The sequence below is a fragment of the Dendrobium catenatum genome, unplaced genomic scaffold, assembly GCF_001605985.2.
Source record: "Dendrobium catenatum unplaced genomic scaffold, ASM160598v2 fragScaff_scaffold_402, whole genome shotgun sequence".
Lineage (NCBI taxonomy): Eukaryota > Viridiplantae > Streptophyta > Magnoliopsida > Asparagales > Orchidaceae > Dendrobium > Dendrobium catenatum.
In genome coordinates this window covers 408,644-426,818 of record NW_021318864.1, presented here as the reverse complement: position 1 = coordinate 426,818, position 18,175 = coordinate 408,644, and the positions used below count along the sequence as shown (strand labels likewise).

Genomic DNA, 18,175 nt, shown 5'->3' with positions numbered 1-18,175 from the left:
CATTAGGGTTAGGGTTAGGGTTAGCCGAACCCCCCATGTTGTGTTGGCCCGCCACCATTTGTTTGATCATCTCTTGTAACCCTAACATTTGAGTCTTCAACTCGTCTACTCCATCAAGCTTTTCGTCAAAGGATGCAAATTTCTCTTTGAGGGTGGTGAACTCCACTCCCCTCTCCAATTTTCTCTTCAATAGATTCAATCCTTCGTGTACCCATCCCTTCCTTGTGGATCTAGAGCTCTGATACCACTTTGATGGAACTTGAGTTGCAAAATTCGGAATCCAGGAAAAACAGCCCAAAAACAGTGGAAAAATGGAGGATTTCTTGGATGAAAACACTCACAAACACTTCGGTTACTTAAATATCAAAAGACTTACAAGTTTCCACGGATACAATGCTCTCAATTCGAGAAGAGAAGCTTTCTCCCAAGCCCTAGATTAGAAGAAACTAAAAACAGCCACCAAAACAAGATGCCTCCAAAACCAACCCTAACTCCCACAAAAACCCCCCCATAAACCCCTAATTACCCCTAGGGCAAACACATCATCCTCCCTCTTCAATTTGTTGGCCCCCTTGGACCCACCCGCCTCCTCTCTCCCTTTCGGCCGAGCACCCAGGCAGGCGGGTTCTCCGCCTGCAGTACGTGAGAACCGACCCTTTTTGGGCCGGTGTTGCTGTGGGCTGGACCGGCCGGTCCGGTCCATCAGAATGGTGTATGCTGAGAAGAAGCCTGCAATGGATTTCATCTACAATGTCATGGATGAAGGCAAAGAAATGATTGCCTCCAACTTAGGAGGCGAAGAGGGTAACTTTAGGAAAATTTGGAATATTATTGATGATAGGTGGGAGCTACAACATCACCGGCACTTGCATGCAGCTGGTTATTACATAAATCCTCGGTATCAATATGCAGAGAACAAGTCTACAAACCTTGAAATAAAGTTGGGATTGTATTATTGCATAGATCGGCTAATAAGTGATGCAACTGAAAGATCAAATGCTAACATGCAATTGGTACCTTTTAGGAACAAAGAAGGCTTTTTTGGATTACAACAAACAAATGATACAATTGTCAAAAGATCTCCGTAATTTTATTTAATATTTTAAAATTTTATTTAAAAGTTATTTTTTTGCACTAATTAAACTCTCTTATATAAATATTAGTTGAGTGGTTTATTCAATTTGGCGATGGGACTCCAGAATTGCAGCATTTTATTGTGAAAGTTTTGGGCTTGACATGCTCTTCATATGGCAGTGAAAAAAAATGGAGTACCTACAACCAAGTACATACAAAGAGAAGAAATCGCTTATCCACATTAAGGATGAATTCATTGGTGTACATTATATACAATAGGAGACTCAAAGATAGGAATTTAAAGAAAAAAGGATTAATAGATGATGAAGATCCTTTGCTTTGCAAGGAAGTGGCATCTGATGATGAGTCGTTTATAGATGATGAAGTTGAAGTGATGCCGTCTGAATTACAATATGAAAATTTAAATGTTGATTTATTTGATGGTCTTAAAGCATCTACATCCACCACAACTCAAAAACAAATCAAAAAATGTATATAAATAATAGAATTTTCTTAGACTTTTATTAATGTATTACACTATTATTTATTTTGAGATTGTTCAAAAATATTTAGGGAAGAGGAAGATAACTGATATTGAGGAAGAATGACCTGATTGGGAGACATTGGACTCTATATGAGAGGAGGAAGGGGAGAGAGCAATTCATCATAATGATAATTCAAATGAAGACCCGCTTAGTGATGACAGTGCTGATGACTTATGAGTTCTTATATGATATGTCATTGCTATTTATTTTTGGAAGTATGGGTTAATGAAAAGAATATTGTGATTTGGGAAAGATGGAATTTGAGTTGAACTATATTTTATGTTGTCTTATTATAAGGATATTTTGATTTCACTTCATATCTTGTGCATTTTTATGTTTTATATATTATTTACTCATTAGTATATACAAAATTTATCATTTTATGTTTACGCAATTTTTTAATTTTGAACCTTACGCCTCAAAACGCCTTGAGGCTTACGTCGCGCCTCACAAACGAAAAACGCATCAATACCCGATTACGCAATTTTAAACATTGTCGCTTATGATAATGACAGCAACAGCTAGAGGTTTTGTTGTGGATGGTGGTGATGGGCGGTGGCGGGTGGTCGGCGGCAACGAAGGTGGCGGGCAGTAATGAATAGTGGTCGTTGGTAGAGGCGGCAGTGGTGAGTTGTGGTCGACAACGAGTGGTGGCGACAGCGGTGATGTGACAAGTGGAAGCAGCAGTAACCAGAGGTGGGTAGTGGCTACTGGCCACGGTCGGAGGACGATGGTGGGGACAATTAGCGGCGGATAGTGGCAATGGTGATGAATTTATGGTGTATTTGGAAATCTTCAAATATCAGAAATTTCAAATACATCAAAATTGAACTAGATGAATTTCAAATACATCAAACTTTTACTTCAAGTCAAACACTAATATTCTCAAAACCCCAGTACTTAGAATATTTTTCACCCATTCTACTTCAAACCAAACAACCACTTAAATTAAATTTAGCTCATATAGCACTCCACAAGAATGAATGGAGAAAAGGGATTCTAAAGTTGACCCCAAAAAGTCAAGATAGCATTAATACAAAAATAAAAAATCCAGATGATCAAGTATTTGTGCTTAGTTAGCAAACTGAGCATAATATTGCATAAGCCAATAAAGTTTCACTTTATATTGCATAGCTCGTTTGAATTCAATGAGTAATTATAAGTAAAATTTATTAATTCTTATTTAATACCATTTCCACCTGTCAACGTATTTTAGCTATAATTTGAAACTTCTTCTAGAAATATGCGCATACCATAGTTACTTGAGCAGGAGTTTTAGAAGACACCGCTACACTCTTCTTTATAGTTTGAAGTGGAACCATTTTAACCTCCTCCATGGACGCCAAACTATTGATATTCCTATTCCCACATCTATCCACAGACTTCTGCACGGGTTCGTAAGTTCTTTCCTCAGGTGCCTTTGAAGATTTAGATGTTCCATCCTTTGGTATCCATCTTTTGTCATCGTATCTGGACATAATAATTTTTTGACAAATTAATGAAACAAATTAAATAATATTTACAAGAAAATCATTGAGATGCATAGTTTTCTAGAATGGACACTATAAATTTGAAATACCTACTTTGCTCGAATAAAATTTTCAATTCCAACCCTGTCATAATTTGGAGGAAGTTCTGCTTCCCAATAACTATTTGACTTCTCATTTCCCATCGCTGTGAAAAATGGCCAAGATGACTGATCGTTAAAGAAAACAAAATGAAGTGCCTAAATTTTCTGCTTGTCTGTGAGCTGAGGCTGAAGGTTATTTACATTGGATAAACGCAACCTGTTCTGGAAGCCACGTATCTAGTGTAGCAGACCTCACCTACAAAGATCGAGAACCAATTTAGATGGAGTGGAACACTGAGCATGAACATTAGAAATTAGAAAAATTGAGCAATATCTGGCCAAGAGCCTGTATCCTTCAGCAAAGTGATTAGTATAATGAAATAACCATGGTTCACTAAATTAGACATTGCATTTGACCTTTGAGATGTGAACCCCCAAGCTTCTATGTACTCCCGAGCATTGCATGCAAATAAAGATGCCTAAGTTTACACTTGCCCATCGTGGACCTCTGCAATAATTTGTACCAACAATAAGATAAAGTTTTACATTTCAATAAAAAAACAACATTGCATCATCATTTCAATAAAAAAAAAACAAAGATGAACACTCCATCATCCCAAGAAATAACTAGCTATAGAAGTACAGAAGCAGAAACATATGCATTCACAAAAAATTACAGAGAGGGAAACATTCTTTAGTTGCACAAAACAGAATCTGAAAAGACTCCATCTCTCCCTTATCCAATCCCCTCTTTCTCTATTTATATAGAATTTTATTTGCTCTCTTTATTCTTTTTTCGTTAATTGCCTTAATACCAAAATTGCATTCACAAAGGACCTCCATAGTATAAAATATATTTGGTTTTCCGATAATGACAAAGATTTTCTAAGTCTATGTTTCTATCCCACATATTCGTTATATGACAAATAAATTTGATTACCGCATAATTATTTATTCCACCAAAATGCCTCCCTTGTTATTGAATATTAATACAAAAATATTTCTCTAATCATGTGGCATATTATTAAACCAAACTACTCCAACACCAACCATAACTCATCAAATCTCAACAGGTATCTCATTTGGACCTAAAAATTTATATTATGCATAATCATCATAATTAATGCAAATCACGTTTTTTGATTAATCTATAATATAAATCATTATTTTATTCATTATGCTCTTCCAAAAAACTTTTATTCCTAGAGATACACTTGGTTAATAATTTTTAAAATAGTTATTTCATTTTTCCTTGACTTCTTTGTCTTGAATTAAGATCATATTTCCATTACTCTTAATGCATTTAACTTAATAAAAGCCTTTATTCTCATATCTCTTAACTGGCTATTTTATATGTTGGTTTTTCCTTTAGTAAACAAACTAATATACGCCTTAATGCACCACAATCCCATGCACACAGACATACCATAAGATTGCAAATTGGAGTCATGCATCAAGCTTGAAGATTGAAGTCATGCATCAAGCTTGAAGATCAGCATTGTTTTATGGCATGGTTTTTTTTTTTTTTTAAATATGAGAAAAGAGATTTAAAATTAGGGGGAATGTTGACTTGGGATGGTATCAATAAATTACTATATATAATTGATTGTAAATTAATCAACTCTACAAACTCAAGATACCAATGATGTCCAAGTCAGTTCTCTGAATCCCATGAATTTCTTATATTTTGAAATTTAGAGTTTTTGGGGGTTGTAGTATCCCAAAAGAACAATGTTTCAAGGTTAATAACATTTTGAGTGATGCTCAGGAAAATTCTCAATTAAATAATTTTGCTTGTGTTCTACTTTTGTTTATTCAATGGTGATTAATTTCTTTAAACAAGCAATGAAAAATCAAAATAGAGATATAAGTTAAAATTAACAAACAATAAGGCCTTGCCAGGAAGACAATCCGTGATGTAGGTGAGGATTAGAATCCTAAGGCATTCTAGGGCTTATGACATGTGGTGGATGGGTTTATGATGTCATGAAGGATATGTTTAAGCTCTTAGGATGATTGAGATATAGTCATAGGTATGTGATCAAAATAATTTGAGTGAAGAATCATTCTTCCTATACAAAAATCTTCATTTTAATATTTTATATCTGATATTGGCATATGGACATTCAAGGGGATGAAAGCCAAGAAATACAACTTCAAAGATAGTGGTACTTATATTATAAAACATCAGACGAGTCTGGATCATAAAAAATTGTTAAGTTAAATTTTATGATTTATTAAATTATTTTTAACTCTGACTACAAATTAATATTTATATTCACAAATTCTATTAAAGGAAAATTCATGTTCTATGATTTTTTATAACTTAATTATGATAACTTACATGCATATCGCTTCCTTTCCTTTTCCTTTACGTTACTGTAGTTTTAAATTGTTATAGACCTAGTAAGTTATATATTTATATATAACTCATCCCGATTAATTCAAAATTATTTTTCAAGTGAAGTTTCTACTTTCTAGTGGATTAAATACAAGGTTCTAAAAAATGGACCGAAGTCAAATAGAAAAAATGAGAGGTTCAATGTTCAATGGTTTGATCAGGACTTAATTGGGGGTTGAACTGAATGATATTATAAATATTAAAATTATTTAAATAAAAAATAGATGATATAATAATAACATAATAATTATACAATAATAAAAATTTATGATTAAAAAATAAATTTAGTTCATATATATATACTTATAAATTTAATATAAATTATTGTCAATTTATGTTATATATTAAGAAAAAATTTACAATTATAAATTATAAACTAAATTCATATTATAAAACTACATTTATAAATCATTCATGTTAGATCATTTATCATTAATAAATAGATAAAACATAGTTTTTAATAATGTATAATTATAAATAAATAAATAAATAAACAATTAAATATGCTTAATCAAAAAATAAATATTATTCATATTATTAAAAATTAATGAAAAAAATTATTTAAAAATATGTAATGTATGTGTCGTTTAAAAACTTCAACTAAATTATTTAGTTCCACATCATTTAAGAACTTTGTTTTAGTTATGTTTATATAATTGTTTTGGTTTACATTTGTTGGAAACTCACATGGGATCATGAAACCATGTGAGTATGTTTTGTTGGTACTTGGTTGATAAATAATCATTAAGAAAATTTAATTAATTTAACTTGATTTACTAAATTAATTTATTTAATTATTTAAAACGAATAGCAATTGAATAAACCGGTTCTAAAAAACAGGGATCAGTTCGACAATTTGTCCACCCAGTGGTTCTCTTCAGTTTATACTAGGTTGATATAGAGTCGATTTTTAAGATGAACCGAACCGGCTATATGACTGGTTTATGGTTGAACCGATCAAACAGTTTATGATTAATGTCGTCATGACCATCCCATGTGAGAGGGTTCAAATTGAGAACCCATTGCCTCTTTCATCAGGGCTATTTTCATCTTTTTGAGCCACTACTTGAAAGTGTAAAATGAAGTAATTCCTAAGCTTATTTGTCTAGGGATTTGAGCATTGCATATTTTGCATGTGCAGGCATACCCTTATTTCTCATCATGCTTCCTCAACCAAGTTTTGAAATAAACTCAAACTAATGTTTAGGCCAAAAGACTACTACAATGGCAAAATTAGTGTGTTGATGTTTATTATGGATAACGCCCTGCAAACAAAAGGAATTCTCTGGCAGTGTTGATTGAGGAGGTTCTCTTGGATCCTCATGATAAACTAGCCTTGCTATGTCTACACTTCAGGTACTTAGAGGCCCAACAGCAATGCTCAAGGAATTGGAGGCCTAGTAAAAAATAAGACATCAATAAATTTGGCATGAGCTTTCTCCTTAAACTCATATAAAGTCTTTATGATGAGGTCATCGACAGACATTTTAGGCAGGTTTATCGGCGAAGGAATCGTAGATCGACGGCTACGATCGGGAGTTTATATTTTTGATGTTATCATGTTGTTTTATTTTGTGTATCTTTTATTTCATGTACTAGTGACGATTTCGCCCTTATGTAGGCGTAGTGTTTATTGTAGCCCAAGGGGCATATGAGTCTTTTGTTTTTCTTTTCATGTTTGAGACCTTTATAAAAGAGGTCTCTTCTTGATGTATGAGGTTAAGTTGATTAATGACAAGATTCGAGATTTTGCCTTTGTCTTCTTGCTTGAGAGCTTGAGAAAAGAGAGAGGAGGCCTATGAGAGGCTCCACCCGAAGCACCCAACAGCCCACTACGGTGAGCTCTATGGTTTGATTGTTTGTTCGTTGTTTTCTCTTCCTCGCCACCCCATTCCACCTCACCCGACCACCCCTCCTCCTCTCTAAATTCTCCTGCAGCACAACCCGCCTAAAATTTCCCCACAGCCACCGACTCCCCCTGCCTGAACCTCGCCTCCCCCTTCCTCTGCCGCCAATCCAAAATCCCTGCACCCGTTTCCATTGCGCCACACCTGCTGTCAGGCTAGCCCGGGCTGGGCCAACCAACCGCCCAGCCAACAACGTCCACCTCTTCCCTGGGGAGATCCCGCCGCCCCACTCTTCCTGAATTTTGAAATTTTCACCATTTTTCGTATCATTATTTCTTACTAAAGTAACCCTATATTTAGGAATAGATTTAATTGAAATCTCATCCATTTGAATTCAAAATTTCAAAATCTCCCTAATAATAAAAATCATGAAAGTTAAAAATCAGATTTTACTTATGACATTGGGGCCCACCAATTAAGCAAAACTCCTCTTTCTTCCCCTGCTTGGCCGCCCTCCAACTCAGCCGTTTCTCTCTCTATTTGCCACCTATCATCAATCACACCCTTAATTGCCCCCTAAATGCCCATTAATTCCTCCATTAATCCATTTGAAATTTGAAATTAATTTCAATTGGAATCCCTCAAATCCACTTAAACCTGAAAATTAATTCATGGATTGGGTTAAATCCTCTTGCTCTTTTACTAACCTCTACTCTCCTCCCAAGCCAAGCTCCCTCTTCCCTTGCAACCGCCGGCCTTGCCCCTTGTGATAGGGAAATTCCGCCAACACCCCACTTGCCTATGCAATGTTGAAATGGCGGGATCCGGAGCCTTGAGTGGGGATTAGTTTTCCGCGCCGACGGGAGCATCGATATCCTACGCTCTCCTTGCTTCGACGTAGGATTTGAAGACGAAACTACAATCGAAGAGTACTTGGAGCGAGTCGTCCCGATCCTCGCAAGTATTTTCGACCGACAATTGCGTGGTTACACTTGGACGATCATTGGACGCCATCCGCCACCACCTTCTCCGGTGAATACCTTTCCGGCAACAACGTCTTTCGTCGCCTTCATCATAGTGGTGCTCTTCATCCTCGCATGGTTCCTTATTCTCCGCTAAAGCCCAAGAGTGAACGAGAGAGAGAGAGAAAGGGTACTCAAGGTGAACTTCTTTATTATTAATTGCGGGATTTTTGTTATGAGTATTTAAGTGTTTCATTTATCTTTGAATGATAAGATTGGTTTGGTTAACTCAAAACACATCTTCGCCTAAGCAAGTTAACTACTTTGAATGATTTAACCCTTTACTTTTGTTGGTAATTAAAATTTGTTATGACACGCTTTGAATAATCTTTATTTTAATTTCCGAACGCAATTCCTACATTGATTCACATCACTTTATGTAACTACCCTTGCAATTGTGCATCCCATCTGAGGGTATCCATCTTAATTTGCAGTCTTTATGTTCAGAAAATTCCCCACGATCACTTATAGTATGCCCACCTAGATCAAACTCTCTAAGTTTCCTTCTTTTGCCTTAGCTATTATTTAAGTCCTTTTTTCCTCGTTTTAGTATCTAGCTTACAATATAAATCATCAAAAATATAAGCCTAAACTTTGCTTGCACTCAAAACTTTTTCTTTACTTCTTCATAATTATGATGTGATTCGAAAAAATTTGCGTCCACTCAATTTAAAAGCAAACTTCTTTTCTCATCGCACCACCAACAAATCATCTTTAAATTTAGACTCCTATAACAAATTTTGACCACATTAATATAACTAGTTATTTTCTGGCTCATCAAGTTTGTTTTGACAGTAAAGTAGACTCTTCTTTTAATAACCAATATTTGACTATTGAATATTAATAATTTTTCATTTTTTTAAGTTCCACAATCTTATGCTAGGATAGCCATCTCTCGTGATCAAAGTTTTAAAAATCATGAATAAATCATTAAAAGATTTATTAATCAACGGTAGAAAAACTCTGAAGATCCTGCACATAGATATTCCGCATCTATATATATAAGGCAATCAATAAAGTGATTAAGACTCCATGAACATAGATATTCACGAGTACTTTGAATCTGCAACAGCACCATGTATCTATTTTCAGGCAAAGCTTATCATTTTGGCAACAACAGAAACTAAGAGCTAGAGCTGTTAGGGATGTTACAAGGTCAATCAAGAGTAGCTCTGCAGCAGCATTTCTTGAACAATATGAAAGAGCTGGGAAACACAAGCAAGAAGGTAAATACAGAGGCTATTCTTCTTTTTAAGAATAAGAGGAGCTCGATTTGAATAAGCCACACATGCTAGTATTGATAGATATTAGATACCTTTTTACATTAATCGTAATGAGGTTAAGAAAACATGCTCTAAAAAATGCAGACTCTAGATGCACAATAAATTAAAAATTCCATCTGCAAAAAAATGATACATCATTTATCATCCTTAATTCTATAAGAAGTTGGTGAGACCTGCAATTCTTTATAGCGTTGCATGTTGGCCATAAAAGAGAAATATAAAACTAAATGCTATAGAGATGAGGATGCTCAAGGGGATGAGTGGCTTCACTCTTAGAAATAGAATGTGAAACGAGTATAGCGGGAAAAGGTTGGAGTAGATTCAATGACAGATAAGATTAGAGAGAGTCGCCTTACATTATTTGAACATATAAAACGTTGGCATTTTGATGGCCCGGTTAGGAGTTAGATGTATTAAATTTGGCTAGTGTTAAGAAAGGTAGAGGTAGACCTAAAAAGACGTGGTTATAAAAATTTAGAAATGATATTTTTTATTAGATTTAAAAGAGAATTTGACTCTTAAAAAAAGATTCATGTAGCTGACGCCATATAGTGGGATAAAAGCTTGACATTGTTGATGTTGTATTGATCATCCTTACTTGGCCTTACAATCGGCACATTCTCTGTTCTCAGGCAATTTGAGAAGTCCCTCCAACATCTACAAACAAAATTTCAATTAAAATAAAATATCATTATTAGAAGCAAGTAAAATAATAGCTAAAACGGATTGCTCAAGAAGAAAGGAAAAATAAGTACAATTGCTTTAGGGTGCAACCAATTGCTAAAACTGCCAATAAAACCAACAAATTTTACATTAAGGATGAACCTAGCAGTCATATATCCCTAAAAAACATGGACAGCCACACAAGGGAACATTAAGGTGCGCATTTCAAAATGGAGGTGAAAACATTTAAAGCTTTGTTGCTAATTTCAAAATTCTAAAAATATTTGCCAAGGTACAGTTTGTATACATCATAATAGTTTTACTTCTAATAATTTAGAGCCTCATCCTCAACTAACACAAGATAGTCTTTCGCCAAAGAGCGACAAAAATATTGATTGAGATGCTGTATGGGAAATAACAATTGTAAATTGCATTACATGCTAAATAACTTAAATCCAAGCTTCCAAAGGGTGTACTTACATGGTAAAAAGACATGATTGCTTTTCCCCGAAGAGAAAAGTGAAAGATCTTTATAATTTGCTCGTGGAGAATAGCAATTCTAAATTGAAAGACTAAAAAACAACTTGAAGCTGAGCTTCTAAAGGGCACATGTCCATGATTGAGATAGAATGATTTTAGATAAAACACAGATTCAAATTGCAGTACGATTACATATCATTTTTCCGAGTATTCTTATAAGTCAGTCATATTTCAATAGCAATTAGAACATCAAATAAAAAATATAGTTCTAGGCATAGTGATCATTATCACGCTGCTCTCAGTCAGCTCCGTGTGCAAGGAATAAAATAAGAGAGACATGGTAGGAGGAGGCATTCGAGGAAAAGAAAAGGGGCTGTGGAAGAACACATTGTAAAGAGCGTTATTAGACCCAAAATTATGTGTAAAATTAAGAGATCAAATGGCTGGTGGACTTATTCTTAACAGAACAAGCTCCATAAGTGTCATTTTTGGTAAAAGAGTATTATTAATCCTATAAACTGAAAAGTGCAATAGTTGATTCTCTTGCCTTGCGAAGGGAAAGGATCACATTGTTGGATATGAAGATGCAAGTTTCAAGAGTGAGTTTCAAAATGTTTGGTCAACATTTTTGGAATTTTGGATAAGCATTTCAATTTTGGAGCAATTATTCTCTTTCCAAGTGTAATTGCACAGGACAAACTGACAAGTCTGGGATGACTTAAACCTCATATGCCAGATGTGCAGATCATTTCCTAGATGGAATTCAACTATGTCATCCAATTCTTCATTCCACCTTGATTAAATAATTCTAGAGATAGTTGTTTAATATTTCTTAGAATGTGTGGGATTAACTAACCCCACATTCAGCTTGCTAAGTACATATAATGATAAACCGTTTTAGAGACTACATCCATTTATGGATACTAAGCTTTTCAAAAAACTTCCCATTCCTTTAAAGTATTAATGAAACCATTGTGGTTCCTTCATTTATATGAATCCTTCAAAATATCCTACTTTATAAGATCATATCATTTTCATTATTAATTCTATAACTTCATGTCCTATTAATATCTTCAAACTGCAGTAGCCACTTGGAGAAAGATGACGTCCCATCTCATTTCATTAATTATTATCAATTAACTCTCCCAGCTCTTGCAAGTATGTTTGAATCGTGGACCTTATTCCTTACGTGGAATTTCAATTAGGAATATAACATGATGAAATGCCAATCCTAAATAGTTAGGATAATACTAGTGATGATGATGAATCTAGTAGAATGGATCTGTCACTCCAGAATCACAATGAAACAATGTTGTCAGAGTTTAGAGGTTCATCTGAAGACAAATAATATGGTCTTTTTGGAAGTGAATTAAACACGAATCCCCACATACGAATACCATAACCAAAGAAAAGTCCAACCAATAAATGAACACCAAACTAAAATGAAGAATTTTGTCCAAAAAAAGGTTAAAGATCAGCGGATCAATATTTTCAACTAAACCCTACTGTCCTATGTAAATAATGATTTCAGGCATAAACAAGAGAAGATGCAAACTATAAGTTTGTATCAACTGAAATAATGATTTAGCGTCTCTTTACAAGAATAATTATTTGCATAAAAATTTCTAAATTATGAAGCCATCAATGATATACTCAAAAAATATTCCAAGAAACATGCTTCAAAAACATGAATCAACTACCAAGGCAAGAACTAGGGTTAGGATTTAGTGTGCACAGCTATAACCTTGCACTGTAGAAGTGGAAATCCAAGGACGATGCATTCACCATGAAATAATAGAGGCAACATATCATTGCCCTAGACTAGCCCTCTAAAATACTATTATCATATGAGTCAAATACTAATTATTCTGAAGGTAGGTCTTAACAAGTTGCAATGAATAAGTCTAAGAAAAATTGTTTTCAAACCTCTCTAGAATTTCTATGCTTCACAATAAAAAGGACCCTCTAAAAATTGAGAGATCTATCAACACAAAATCAGGTAATGTCATGTGATCAAGAATGCCCAAATATTCATACAAAGAGAAGAAAAACATTCATTACTTTGTGACATAGACATGAGAAAATATCTTCAAGCGCAGCAGTCATGTTATCCATTATATTTTTGTATATTTTGAATCTTAACAGCATTCACCCTTATAAATTTGGCATTATAATAAGTAGAGTTATAAAAATTTTGGGCTCAAAGACAAAAAAATGAATCAAATCAAAACCAACCAGTAGACCTTGAGCTATTTCTTCAAATCAATCGTTTTTCATTCTAATCTCGAGCTTGCTTGAATAAATTAAAACTGCTTGTTTGAATGGATATACATGGAGAGAAATAGAAAGATTTCAGAGATCGAAACTGTTTGATCCAATATCTAATATCTAATAAGCCAATTATAAAAGTCCAATCCAAAAAATCTCAAGCCAAGGCTTAATCAACACTATATCATATCATTAACATCCAGAACTTGAGTTAGAACTTAGATCAACTTGAGATTAGGTCATTACCATCAATCAAAATTATGGGCATTAACATGTAAAAAATGATTTAAGCAAAGCATTCAACAGAGAAACACTGATCTATTATATATTATATAAATTCAATATAATTAAGTTCAAAATAAATGTAGAAGTATATGTCTTTCCCTCAGATGAATCTCAATAAATAAGCATGCTGCCATCCATGCCCAAAGGCCATGAACAACTACCATCATAAAATGTTTAAAGGCTAATATTTTATTGCCATTAATAGCAACTGTAACGACTCCCAATGGTTCATGTCTAAGCATCTAGCTTACGTACATATCAGGTGAATGCAAATGCATGTCAATGTCATTCAAGCAATGCCCTTAACATTTCATAAAGGCCTGAGATGCATGTAAGTGTTCTTTTTTTCCCCTAAATATATCATATGTTATGTAAACCATGAAAAATCTGCTCTTTCATGGAAATGGAGAGGAAGAAACATCACAAGCATCGTCACCATCAAAGACCCACAACCACTGGCATTTCCATTTATTAGTCCGCGTCTTGCATCTTTAGGTAGTAGCTTTAAGTTAAGTGTGGATCGAGTGTCTAATCTAGACAATGTTACATTTCATCTGTTTGGCTGACTGGATTGGCTAATCATGTTTAACTAATCCACCCTAATCCTAACCACCCTCCCTGGACTGGTTACATTTTTGTGGATTTCGGGATTAGCACCATCCATCCCGTTACCAAATAGAACATTTTATTTGCCATACAGGGATTAATAAACCCTAATATAATCCATAAGAATTGCCTACTCCATAGGATTACTGATATTCAGTTGATTCAATCTATATGTAATACAGACCTTTATTAAGCCAAATCAAATAAAACAGTACCATCAATTTGAAATAAGTAGGAACAGTCAATCAATTTCAATAATATCAATCATACATGACCGGTTATATCATCGCCCTAGCATTTGACCCAATTGAAGAACAAATCAAACCCCAGGTCTCCTTGAACTCGAAGCCTGAACGGGGCAAGTACTTGCAAATGTTTAAATGATCAAACATGCCTAAAGAATAGCCCATAAATAAAGCAAGAAGATCTCTGACAAAAACCGAAAAGATAAAAAGAGACGGCTCTCGAATCTCAAAAAATTCTCGTTAGGCAGTGCAACTGGCCAGTTTGATAGAAACTGACGCCAATTCAGGCTCTGATGAGATAGAAGTTCGAGAAAAATAAGAACAAGGATGCATAGAACTATAGAAGGCTATCAAGTTGGGACCTTTTTATGCTTAGCATTGAGCTCTTTGGTAACGGAGGCCTTCCCGTTCATGGCGGCAATAACAGAGAGTCGGAATCGGAGTCGAGAACGGGGCAGATGAACACAAATATCTCCAATAGCAAGATAGCAGCAGTTAAAGAAAATACATCCTACCTCTGCTTCGCTTCCTTTTTAGAGAGAAGAAGCAGAGAGAGAGAGAGAGAGAGAGAGAGAGAGTTGGACAGATTTCGATAGATCGGGAAGGAGACGGGCAGAAACAAGCCGATTCCTTCGCCTCCTCCGTTTTACTTCTTTGTTTTTATGCGTGTTTTTTTTTTTTTTTTATTGGGCCGCTTTGACTTTTTTTTTTTTAATTATATTTACATCCATTCCATCTATCGCACGGCGAAATGCTGCATCCGAATGTAGGTTGGAAGTTTTTTGAGTTTTGAAATTACCACTTCATACTACAATGGTAACATGTCAGATTTTGCAAACCTTACATATTAAACAAAAATTAACAATAATTTGTAACGTTTTGTGGAAAATATTTAAATGCAATACAACTAATATGACTAAAAAATTCATATGATTTGCACAAATATTGAGGCATTATTTTAATTGAAAATTTTTGAAATTAAACACATGATCATATGATATTCAAATTTAACATGCTTATAGTCGAATCAGGTGACTCGGCAAGACAAATACAATGAGCCCAATATCACTCAATCCCAACATCATTAAGGCACTTAAATGCTAAAAAAATACTTTATAATAAAAGAAATCGATATAGAATGTATGATATAGTGTTTTGGATTATGGTTCAAATTATCAAAATGTCTATCCCAAAATGCTTATAAATAGAGTCACATTCTTCACATGAGCGAGGAAGAAAGGAGAAAACTAGAGAGATCTCTTATATTTTTCAGTTGATACGATCCCCTCATAACCATTATCAGCTATTTCCACTGACAACCATTATCACCATCAACGATCACCTTCAATAATCGCCACATTCTCCAAAATTCAAAAAAGATTTAACCATGATGTTGGAAATAGCTATGTGTCTATAGACACTTGCTTTCTATAATCTCTATTAGGGAAATCATGTCTTATTGTTGAGTGTTAATTATTTATCTATAGATATATGATTTTTGCTAACATCTATAAGAGAAATCAAACCTCTTTTTCTCAAATAGTTATCTTGTTCAATGATGAGGGAAAAAGTATTATTGTATTTTACGATATATATAGTGGGTTTTTCATCTAAGTCAGCCTTAGTGGCGAAGCCATAAACTTTTTATAAGGGGACCTTATTTTTTTTTTCCATCAATCTTTTTCATCCAGGCTTGGGATAAGTGTTGGTATTTTTTATTTTTTAAAAAAAAGATAAACTACTGAATATAAGATTAAAAAAATACTTACAATTTGTAATGTCTGGTCTTCATATTCTAAAAAAGTTGAATAACAACATCATTATCAATACAATGTAATATTTATTTTTCAGTATAAGAAAGTAAAGCATCATTCATCCATTTATCTCTAATTCAATTTCACAATTAATTTTTTATGATAGTCATTGCAAAAAATATTCTTTGAACACTAATTGTTACAACGGATGATATTAATGCAAGCTTTAACGATCTAAAAATAAGACGATATACAATTTCCTTCATGCTCTAAATCATTTTCTCAGCAAAACTTTCAATACTTTTAATAAAAAAAATTGTACATCAAACCTCATACCCATAATGTAAGTTTCTAACAAATTTTCAAAAATCATGAAATCTTAAGTAGAGAAATCATTTTGATATAAGTTTGTCATTATAATTAGCTTGTTTTTTGTTTAATGAATTAAATGGATTTAAGCAAGCAATACACAAAAGTAATTCACTATTTGTCTCTGTGAAATGATTATTCAACTCTTGAAGTTGCATATCAATATTTATGTAGAATATTATCTCAACTAAAAATTGTGTAAATTTGTCATTTCTTCGAGTCTACATCGAGGGCATCCACGAGCAACCCATTTATCATTTAGATTCGAATTAAATTTCTGTGTTGATCACAAATTGTAGTCACTTTATTAATGAAGTCATCCCACTTATTTTCTCTCATAACTTGTAATCTAATTTTAGATATTTGAAATAAAGACATGTAATCTCGCAATATGTTTTCATTAGATGCAGGAAAAAAAGAGAATTCGAAAGGTTGTAATAATTCTAATAATGTGAATGTCTCGCCTCTCTATTCAGAGCTTATGTCATCCTCCAAAATAATTTTTAGTTCATCAATAACTGAGGAGAACATTATGAATAATCTAATCAATAACTCGTAATGAGAACCCCATCTTGTTTTGCCAGCATGCCTCAAGAATTTTCTTGATTTAAACCTTATCCCTTAAATTCTTCACCATTGCGTAATCCACTTAAAGTCATTTCTCGTTATTTCTCTCTTATGTGATCTCGACGTTTGCTTGAAACATCGCCAATATTCATCATATTTAAAATTATGGCAAACAAGAAGGAAATTTGAACATAATTTTTTGCAACAGCTACTAAGGCTAACTGAAGTTGATATGAGAAGAAGTGAATATAATATGTTGATTTATTTTTATTCAAAAAAGTGTTTTAAGCCTATTAAATTTTCCTCTCATATTGATTGCGTCATCCTAACCTTGACCACAAATTTGTGAATTGCATAATTTGTAACTTGAGAGGACTTGCTCAACTGCTATTTTGATGTATCTAACTGATATTTCTGGAATATATATAATTCCCAAGAAACATTAAAAAATTTGACCTTTTTGATTCACATATCGTATCACAATAGCAATTTATTCTTTTCCTAATATGTCACACGATTCATCAAACATAATTAAAAAAAAATATCACCAACTTCCTTTTTATGTAATTTGTTTTTGCAATCAAGATAGCTCTAATAATATCTTTCTAAATATTAGGAGCTCTTAACTTGAAATTCTCGGGAGCATTGTTTAATACCACATATTTTATCTCTTCATTATGTTTTGCTAAAAATTGAAATAACTCAAAAAAAATTCTTAATTTATGGCTATGAAATTTCATCTTGCCTTTGAAAAGCTAGTCCTTGTCTAAGAAAAAACTTCACATAATCCATAGAAGTATTTAGACAAACATGATATGTATTTATTGCTCGATCATATTGCATCTTGAAGACAAAGCTAATTTTTTGACTTTGTTTCATTAACTCCTCACAATTTTGCCTTGCATATTATGAGCATTATTATGACCTCCAACATGAAGATCAAATCTATCAGGTTGTTTTTCCAATTTGAAAATCCATTTCTAGTAATTGTCTAATCTATTTTTTTCTTCTTCATTTTACTCCAAAAAGGTAACAATACAAATAGTAAGCTTTATCTTTATATGTATTGTGCTCCAACCAATCAAAGTATTTATCGAATCAACTCATATTAAAACGTATATTTTTGAAACCAAACTTACTTTTACGGAAGTCATGATTGTGAGATTAGCATGCCCCTTTCTATAAATATGACATTC

The 18,175-nt window shown here is 33.5% G+C and overlaps 1 protein-coding gene across 1 annotated transcript in view; it reads right to left on the bottom strand.

Moving 5' to 3' along the window:
- Window positions 1-14,943, bottom strand: part of LOC110098964 (ADP-ribosylation factor GTPase-activating protein AGD5) — a 46,561-nt gene extending 31,618 nt beyond the window's left edge. Inside the window, exons 1-6 of the mRNA XM_020825941.2 lie at window positions 14,652-14,943; window positions 10,341-10,399; window positions 3,607-3,697; window positions 3,391-3,445; window positions 3,203-3,293; window positions 2,873-3,089 (exon numbers count right to left, since the gene is read on the bottom strand). Of these exons, the coding sequence (XP_020681600.1) occupies window positions 2,873-3,089; window positions 3,203-3,293; window positions 3,391-3,445; window positions 3,607-3,697; window positions 10,341-10,399; window positions 14,652-14,702 (564 nt within the window). The 5' untranslated portion in view covers window positions 14,703-14,943. The remainder of the gene's footprint in view (window positions 1-2,872; window positions 3,090-3,202; window positions 3,294-3,390; window positions 3,446-3,606; window positions 3,698-10,340; window positions 10,400-14,651) is intronic.
- Between the last annotated feature and the right edge of the window lie 3,232 nt (window positions 14,944-18,175).